Below are 9,959 nucleotides of genomic sequence, written 5' to 3' on the forward strand. Positions count from 1 at the left end.
AACTGGGCAAACCAGCAGGGAAACCATGGAATCTCCTCCCTTGAAAGTTTAAATTTATTAGGCTAACTTGGTATCACAGCCAGATTACTCCTGTATAAATTCAGTTGCATTTTCATCACAAAAGCATTGTTACAAACACAGTATAACCAGAAACCATTTTCATATGATCTATGTCATGTTATTTTATGTTACATTAGTTCCAGTGATAAAAATAATTTTAATAGTTCAAAGACACATGCAATTCAAGAGGATACTTTTCCACTGAATGGATGTGTTCTAAAATATTGCTTTTCTTTGAATGTGTAAGTAATCATGACGAACAGCACACACCATACACATGCACAGACATGCCCAATAATCCCTCAAAAGCTGTATCTTGCAGATCTTTTTCATAAAAGAAAAAGATCTTGCAGATCTTGCAGATCTTTTTCATAAAAGATACATAAAAGCTGTATCTTTCACATCTTTTTCATGGGCCCCCTCCAGGAGATAATCAACCTATCTCTAACAACAGGAGAATTCCCGGAGGGTTTGAAAGAGGCTGTGGTACGTCCACTGTTGAAAAAATCATCTCTAAACCCACAAGAGCCTAACAACTACAGGCCCGTGTCTCACTTAGCGTTTCTGGGCAAGATGATAGAAAGGGCAGTCTCAAACCAACTGACAGAATACCTGGAAGAAGCTTCGGTCCTAGACCCATCCCAGTCAGGCTTCCGGCCTGGCCATGGGGTAGAGACAGCGCTAGTCGCCCTGACGGACGACCTCCGTCGCCAGTTGGATCGAGGCGGGTCAGCACTGCTGATATTATTAGACCTCTCAGCAGCGTTCGACACAGTCGATCACGAGCTTCTAGCTCGCCGCCTCATCGATGCTGGAATACAAGGGACAGCCCTTCAATGGCTGATCTCCTTCCTCCAGGATCGTGGACAGAGGGTTGCAATAGGAGAGAAAACATCAGGCCGCCGGCAACTTACTTGTGGAGTCCCACAAGGAGCGGTCCTCTCTCCTATCCTATTCAATATCTTCATGCGCCCTCTCGCACAGCTGGTACGGATGTTTGGGCTGGGTTGCCATCAATATGCAGATGACACCCAGCTCTTCCTCCTGATGGATGGCCGCCCTGACTCTCCCCCAGAAGCATTAGCCAGCTGCCTGGAAGCAGTGACGAGATGGCTCAAGCAGAGTCGTCTGAAGCTCAATCCTTCAAAGGGAGGTCCTGTGGCTAGGTAGGAAGGGCCCATGCGAGGAAGCGCGCCTGCCTACCCTGGATGGCGTGCAGCTCTCTTCGGCTCACTCTGCCAGGAACCTAGGCGTGATTCTGGACGCCTCCCTGACAATGGAGGCCCAGATCACAAAGGTAGCGCGGCTGGCATTCTACCATCTCCGCCAAGCCAAACTACTAGCGCCCTACCTGGCCCCGGAACACCTAGCCACAGTGATCCATGCGACGGTCACCTCTAGACTGGACTTTTGTAACTCGCTCTACGCAGGCCTGCCCTTAGCCCTGACCCGGAAACTACAACTAGTTCAAAATGCAGCAGCCAGGATCCTCACGGCAACACCGTGGACGTCCCATATCCGGCCTATTCTCCATCAGCTGCAATGGTTACCAGTTGAATTCCGGATCAGACTAAAGGTTCTGGTAATTACCTTCAAGGCCATACGCGGTCAGGGCCCAGTGTACCTAAGGGACCGCCTCCCCGCCTATGCCCCCAAAAGAGCTCTACGCTCTACTGCCTCCAATCAGCTAAGGATCCCTGGCCCTAAAGAAGTCCGTCTGGTCTCGACCAGGGCCAGAGCATTCTCTGTTCTGGCCCCTACCTGGTGGAACGAGCTCCCAGAGGAGATCAGGGCCCTGACGGAGCTTAAACAGTTCCGCAGGGCCTGCAAAAAGGAGCTCCTCCACCAGGCATTTGGCCGAGACCAGATGTAATCTACAGCGACCAAGGGCCCCTGCTCCCCCCCCCACCCCCCCTCAGAATTCAATCAATAAGCCACCCCCCTCAGAATCCCATCAACAAGCCCTGGACCTGTTTGTGTTATGATTGTTTATTGTTATACTGTGTTGTGTTTGGTTGCAATTGTTGGTTATTGGTGTACATGTTCTACAGACTGTTTTATGTATGGTTCTCTGTTATAATGTAAACCGCCCTGAGCCTCCGGGGAGGGCGGTATAAAAGTATGATAAATAAATAAATAAATAAATAAATAAATAAATAAATAAATAAATAATCAAGAAACAGTCACTAAGTAAGCTGTACTGCCTGAACTATTAGCACAGTGAAATTGATTGCTGCAACCTGGACAATGAGGCTGCATGTAGATAATATTGCAGAACCACTTTAAATTTTGCAAGTTATTATTGGCTAGAATACACATATCCATTTTTCTTCTGGTTTCTGTGATGCTTGCAACAAAACCCAGAAAGTCAAAACTAACTCCCAGCACTCAATCATCACTATTATAACTGATGATACGTACATAAAGCACTATATAATGTCATATATGTATTTTTAGTAGTAGTTCATATACCCCCTTAATTTAACAAAAAAAATGGAAAACTCCACTTATCTCCCACAGCAATATTCTACCATGGCATGAATCATCTGAGTTTTAAATTCACCCTCTCCTTCATCCCAGGACAACTATTTAGCCCTCAGATGAGAAAATGACTACCCTATTTGCCAGCGTACAAGACGACCCCCCCCCCAACGTTTCCACTCAAAATATAGAGTTTGTTACATTACATTACAGTACCTGTCATTGTCACCATTGTACGGCTGCAGCGCGACCACAGCACCTCCGTCCCACCCCTGCATCTCCCTGTGACCGGCACTAGTGCGCAAGTGCGCATGTGCGAGCTCTGCGTAGACAAGGGGCGGGCCGGAGCACCGCTGCTTCCCACCGAGCAGAATGGGCTGGCACCCATGTCTCGCTGCTGATGCTCGCCTCAGCCACGCTGATGACCTGCCACGGCCGCGCTGGATACCGCGTGATACTGGACGGTACATAGAATGAGGTGGGCAGGCATCGGGAGGCCACTATGGGCAGCTATGTATATCCCAACTGAAGTGCATCCGGCGTATAGGACGACCCCCTGACTTGGAGGCATGTTTTTCAGGGGGGAAAAGTAGTCTTATACGCCAGCAAATACTGTAGATCAGAAGTCTTGTCTCATATCATTATAAGGGATTAAGAAAACTACATGACTCCAGATACAGCCCATAGGTTTATCCAGTCACCCATACTGGATTAAAGTTAGTATCATGGGCTGTAATGGGGAAGATAGTTTCTACAAGTCTATAGACATTGGTGTGTGCTATTTTCATTATATGCTTCAAAATATATCCTACAATTTATCCCAATACATTAATTTATAAGAGCCTCTTGTGGTGCAGAGTGGTAAGGCAGCAGACATGTAGTCTGAAGCTCTGCTCATGAGGCTGGGAGTTCAATCCTAGCAGCAGGCTCAAGGTTGACTCCACCTTCCATCCTTCTGAGGTCGGTAAAAGGAGTACCCAGCTTGCTGGGGGGTAAACGGTAATGACTGGGGAAGGCACTGGCAAACCACCCCGTATGCAGTCTACCATTAAAACACTAAAGGGTGTCATCCCAAGGGTCAGACATGACCTGGTGCTTGCACCAGGGATACCTTTACCTTATTAATTTAATATATATCATATAGTGTTTGTGACAGTAAAGAAGAATGAGTGTTTTTATATGCCACTTTTCCCTATCAGGAGTCTCAAAGCAGCTTACAATCATCTTCCCTTTCCTCTCCCCACAACAGACATCCTATGAGGTAGGTGAGGCTGGAAGAGCCCTCTTATTACTGCTTGGTCAGAACAGTTCTATCAGAGCTGTGATGAGCCCAAGATCACCAGCTGGCTGCATGTGGAGTAACAGGGAATCAAACCCTGTTCACCATGTTAGATGACCCTGCTCTTAACCACTACACCAAGCTGGCTTTCTTCTAATACATAGGCTGAACAGGTGTTGGGATCAAGATGTTTTCCTGTTTGGGGGAGAAACCAGCCTGCAACATATCTTCTGTTAATCTGGATAATATTAAAAGGCAACAGGTCATGGGTGGAAGTGTAGTTGGAGGAAAAAGACAGGGAACTGAGGAGGTACTAAAGAGGGGACTCTGAAGCATTTTCACAATGTTTATTAATAGGGGAGATAGTATGCCATGAGGGAATGGCTTGCATTGTTCCTTCTAGTTGTGGACAGCCTTTCCTGTCTTTAGGCTATGACTGTGTATATGTCTTCACCTGTTCATTGGGTCCCTTCTTTTCAGGTTACTGCCTATTCTGAACATTGGACTAGGGCATAGGAGACCCAAATTCAAACCCTCACCCTGTCATGACAACTTGCTGGGTGACACTGGACTAGTCCTCTCAGCAAAGCCTACCTCACAGGTTTACCGTGAGGGTAAAATGAAGGCGGGATAAATGATATAAGCCTCTCTGAGCTCATAAGAAAGATGAGATTAAAAAAATAACCTAATACTATAAATGTCCAAATCCTGATATGGATTGTGCCACTTGTGACTCAGCTGTCTCAGCAACTTGGGGAATCAGTAATAAATGGGGAGGGGGGTGCCCCACTGACAAAATAACCAGCCAGCAGTGGCTGCAGACTTATGTTCCCCATTAATTATGGTACTTATGTTTCCATGGAGATCCTGCAACAGAGACCTTAGCATACTATTTACACATTAAACTCTCCTGGATTTGAGCTTTTCCTACAGGATAAAAGAATGACATTTAATCAATCTTAAAACATTTTTTTGATTTAGAGTGACTTCCTTTAACAAAAATTAAGCCCTAAGATTTTAGTCTACAGCATAACCTGAAAAATAATACAAAATGCCAGCCTTCACTGTCCTGTAGTACTATGTTTCTCAACCTGCGGGTCCTGACCCAGATGTACGTCAAAAGGCCTGTGAAAGTGGTTCCCAGACTCTTGCAGTTTTAATGATTTGAGAATGCTGTTCCTCATACCAAGTACATTTGAACTTGTGGGTTACCATACCATACCAAAAGGTTAGGGACCATGGCTATAGTGAAAAAAGCAAGGCCTTAATATGGACTCACAATTATGGACCTAGATTCAGGTAAGCAGCCGTGCTGGTCTGAAGTAGCAGAACTAAATTTGAGTCCAATGCCATCTTTAAGACCAACAAAGTTTTATACAAGGAAGTATGCATGCACACAAAAGCTTACACCTTGAATAAAACTTTGTTAGTCTTAAAGGTGCTACTGGACTCAAAGTATGACTGTAGGTCATCTTGCAAACAATGTATGAACTTGAGATATCATTAAGAGGATAGCACTTCTCACAATGCCTTAGACACTGCAAACACACTGCTCAAAATAAAAGGTTAGATAGTTTTCTTATGAGCGCTCCCAAATTTGGCATGTTGAACTCAGATTAGTACCCTCCTCCTAATGTGAAAACCAATTATGATGGAAAGGCTGAAGAGTCTCCCCTTGCCCAGAAAATTTAGCTTTGGGAAAGGCTGTAACAAACAGTGTGGGAACGCAAGTAAGGAATATGTAAGCAAAGTTTTCCCTTCGTCCTGGATATCAATCAACTGCTATGGAATGTATAAAGTTAGAAGACACTGATAACCCCAGACATGAGCATCTTTACATGCTTACTCTCTGATAACACTGCCCGTAAGATAGTTACAGGATCACATCACAAATGCAAACATATTTGTGGACAGCCATTTGAAACAAGATGCATGGTAGTTGCTGCACATGATAAAGCAACTTCTCATACCGCTACAGCAATTTTCACCGCACTAACTCATCTTTTTTGGAGGGATTTAAATAAAGCAGTAAAAAATTCCTTTCATGCCAACTTTCATATAAACAAGGTTTCCAGGTGAAGTATGCATTTTGGGCAGTCATCAACATGAACGGTTGCATTTGTGAATAAAGCTTTAACATGTTGTGTTAGATTGCATCAATAATGCAGTGTCATTTGCAGTCTCTGTACTGCTACACCAATGGAATCACTCCATTCTAAGCACCATACTTTAAGGCCACTCCAATGGTTGCTTTAAAACTATTGATGATTGATGAAGACTCACGGAGTATGTGAAAATGCACTAATTGTACTGTAACGTGATTTCTGCATTGTATTTGGTCTGGAATGTATGCAACCATAGCAAGAAAAACTTTCTCTTTATAATTATAAACAACAGCCCATCCAAAGATCTCTATAAATAGAAAAAGTAATATATGAACATGTCATCAGATTAGGTTCCCCATTCTACACTCTGAAGAATCTGGAGGTATTAGTAATCAATTACAGGAAAATATATTCACAGCAGCAATACTTATTTTAAGAAACAACACATCAGCAATATAAATTAATACATACATATATATATAATATATATAATATACATAAAACAGTACATTATGAGAAGCTAGTTCCCATTCCCCAAACCACAATCTTCTTTGGAATTGTTTCTTCCAAGGGAAATAATTTTCCAAACACGAATGCTGGAAAACAAGAAATTAACTTGTCTTGAAAATTTCTGGATAGTTCATTGAGACCTTTATTTTTGGTAATTAAGCAGAATAAGTATATCCAAAAATGACATACACAAACATCCTTCCTTGGGTAATTTTTACATGTCATGTCACAAAGCTTTCTATTCACAAACATGGCCAAATTAAACCAGTTTCCTTACCTTTTCAGGCACACCAGATATGGGGAAGGGGGAAAATATTATTGCTAACCTCTGATAGCAATAATCACAAATGATACTTGTGTGAGGATGGGGGTGAATAGATCATTTTCTTCCTAACACCTTTAAGATGCCATTTCACTTTATTTTTAACTAGAAAACGAGATGCTTACTTATGGAAGGGGGGGAGAGATAAAGAAAGCAGGCCACTGCTCGGAGAACCTGCCTATAGCCAACAGCAACACATAAAAGTGTATTTTTCAATTAGCTTCAGCTCTTATCTAAACATTACCTTTACCAGCCCCCCATCAACACACACTCCCTCCCCCACCCCCTCCATTAAGCCTCCTTAACACACGCAAAGCCTCCCCTCCCAACCAAAAATACAGGTAAACACCGCCTTTCCTTCTCCCTCGGGCTCTGCAGCCCAAAATATGTTCGGAAAACCTGCAAGAAACCATTCAAGCCCTTTCTCCTAGCCCCAGCCGGCCGGCTGAACGCGGGGGCCGCAGCCCTCCCCCACACACTCACCGTCCAGAAAGAGGCTACTTCTGGCGCCCCTAACGCTCCGGCTCCCTCCGCCGCCGCCGCCGCCGCCACCGGCCATCTTCCTCCGCCTCTGCTCCGTTCTCACACCATCGCGGCCAGGAGTTGCTGCTGGGCCGGGCCCCGACGCCTCCGAGGCGCAGCCACAGGACTAGGCCTCTCCCCTCGGCCTGCGTCTTTCGCCGCCGGGACGGTCTCCCTCCTGGCCCGCCTCGCCTCGCCTCGCCACACGCTGACTTGGCAGGGGCTAATCGGGGCGGGGGCGGGGGAGAGAAGGAAGGTGGGTGGGTGGGTGAACACAGGCCAGCGCCCCTCCGAAGCCCGGCTCCGGCCGCCCAACGGGGCCTACACAGGGCGCGGGAAGGGGCAGCCGCCGCCGCCGCGCCGGCTCTCTTCCTCCCAGCCAGCCAGCCAGCCAGCCAGGCAGGCAGCCGCCTTCCGTGAGCGAGGCCGGCGTCACCGTCGGCCCCCGAGTGGTTCTGCGAGACGAGCGGGGAAGGCCGGGGCAGCAGCGGCGCTGTCTGGCTCTCTGTCAGTTGGCGCGGCCGCCGCAAGGCAGGGACGGCGAAGGAGGACGGACTAGAGCGACCCGACCGAGGAGGACTCTTCCGCCTGCGGGTTTCGCGCACACCCCGCCCGCCCCGGTTGCCACGGTCAATGCCGGCCTCCCCTCACCCATCCGCCCGCCACGGCTTCCGCTCAATGCGCCTTCCCCCCCCCCCCCGGAAGGCTAATCCTAAATGCACACACAGGAGGAGGGGGGAGGGGAGGGGAGGGGGCGCGGGAAAGTGTAGCCGATGTGCCCACAACACCTCTATATCCTGGCCGCCGCTTAAAATGGCTGCATCAAGGCGGCGTGGCTCACATGCTGTGCCGGTCCCTGTTGTTGCCTGGTCCTTTCCTTCCCGATGCTGCCAGCGCTGGAGGTTGGGAAGGACGGGGACATATGATAAGAAAGAGGCGGGGAGGATAAGTTTTTGAGGAACAGCAAAAGCCTCGTTAGGCAAATTTTCGTTTCCCCCAAGGCAGGTGTGTATGTGTCTATTAGGGTTAGCAATGTCTAGTTGTGGCCTGGAAATCACTTCCCCTGGGGAAAAGGGCTACTTTGGAGGTTGAACTCGATGGCATTATAGCCAGTGTTCTCTTCCCCTCCCCAGGAGCCACCCCCAAAATCTCCAGGATTTTCCCAACCCAAAGTTGTCAACGGGTGTATGTATAAGTGTGTATATATCTATTCTATATAGAAAAAATAGTGTGTACATGCAGCCACAGATGTTCTCATCCAAGCTGTACTTTGGGGATGACAGTGCTATATTCTGGGAAGGTAATCTGTTTAAGAAGTTGTAGCAGCAGGCCTCCAACAACTTCCTTTGTGATTTCACTAGACCAGTGGTTCTCATCCTTTATGAGTCTGAAGACCCTTTTTTAATGTCAAAACAGTTTGCTGACCCCCACATGACAGCAGTTGTTCCATTAGTATATGTTACCTGAATAAATACATAATGACAGAAGGCTACTATGAATTCAGTAATGTTTTTAATGAATTTGCATTTTACCAATCACAACAACATCTGTATACATTTGGGGGGGAATAGTAATTTGTGCATGTTAAGACATATTAAGGTACATTTAAGGAGCCTGGACAGTTTCTAGTTGTAGTAATAATAACAACAACTGCATTTTTATTGCTTGCCCTTCCTTGCTGGCTCAGGGCAGGTGGGTAACCACTGGCCAACAGGGTAGGCAGCACAGACTAATAACACGGTATAGTGAAGCTCTTATGTTTACCTAGTTTGGAGTTATTGGTGTAGTGATCTTGCATGATCCTTTTGCTAACAGGTAAGGCCTTAGATGTGACAGTGGCCCCAGGTCTAACCCATGGATACTCCTGATATTTTAAAGCATTTTTTTAATTCAGTGAGGGGCTGATCCTGATAGAGCTGGCAGCATGGCAGGTTAGAGTTTCCAGGTACCTCTGGCAACCAGCAGCAAAGAGAGGCCTAGGCCAGTGACACAAGGACACTCTGGTGTTTGGGCAAAAACTCTATCGTAGAAGTTATTTTTACCATAAATTTTGTGCCCAAATACCAGAACATCCCCATTGTGGAGGCAAGCCTGGGGGAAAGCATAGGTGGATGAATTTGCAAACCTCTGCAATAACTGCAGCCTCCCAGAGGACCCCAGCCCACAGGTTGAGAACTCCTGCAGTAGAGTCATTTGTTGCTCAACCTGAATCACCCTACTATTACCCATGCTTGACTACTTCCTTGTGTCTCTTATAGAAGGTGGGAGAATATCAGCCAGCCCTTTTTCAGGCTACATATCAAACATCAAGTAAACTGTATTTCTAGCACCCTGGATCTATATGGTCCCCAAACAGATTACATAATTTATCTCTCCCCCATTTTATTATCCTCACAACAGCACAGTGGGGTAGATTAGGCTGAGAGCATGTGGCTGGCCCAAGGATGTCCAGTGAGCTTTCCCTGCAGAGAGGGAACTTTAACCTGGGTCTCCCACATCGAAATCTAACACTCTCACCACTACACCACACATGCGCTCTAAATGAATGTCACAACTTCTTACTATCAGGAGCAAAATGAAGTTTGTGGCTCCTCCTTGCTTGAGATAGGGTCCAGATTTGCCATCCTTCCAGGGCCCACTTTATGTCATCTAGGCCTTGGCAAAGCTCACATATTATAGA

General features: G+C 46.5%; 1 protein-coding gene across 7 annotated transcripts in view; it reads right to left on the minus strand.

The window, feature by feature from the left end:
* Nucleotides 1-8,177, minus strand: part of SENP6 (SUMO specific peptidase 6) — a 77,610-nt gene extending 69,433 nt beyond the window's left edge. For 2 of the 7 annotated variants that reach the window (XM_077306433.1, XM_077306424.1), the window contains exon 1: nt 7,241-7,943. In XM_077306433.1, coding sequence (XP_077162548.1) covers nt 7,241-7,316 — 76 coding nt within the window. In that variant the 5' untranslated portion in view covers nt 7,317-7,943. Of the gene's footprint in view, nt 1-7,240; nt 7,944-8,067 lie in introns of those variants that run through there. The other 5 variants (XM_077306403.1, XM_077306413.1, XM_077306397.1 and 2 more) reach the window with 5 other exon arrangements.
* Between the last annotated feature and the right edge of the window lie 1,782 nt (nt 8,178-9,959).

This window comes from Paroedura picta, chromosome 1 (genome assembly GCF_049243985.1).
Source record: "Paroedura picta isolate Pp20150507F chromosome 1, Ppicta_v3.0, whole genome shotgun sequence".
In the NCBI taxonomy this organism is placed as follows: domain Eukaryota; kingdom Metazoa; phylum Chordata; class Lepidosauria; order Squamata; family Gekkonidae; genus Paroedura; species Paroedura picta.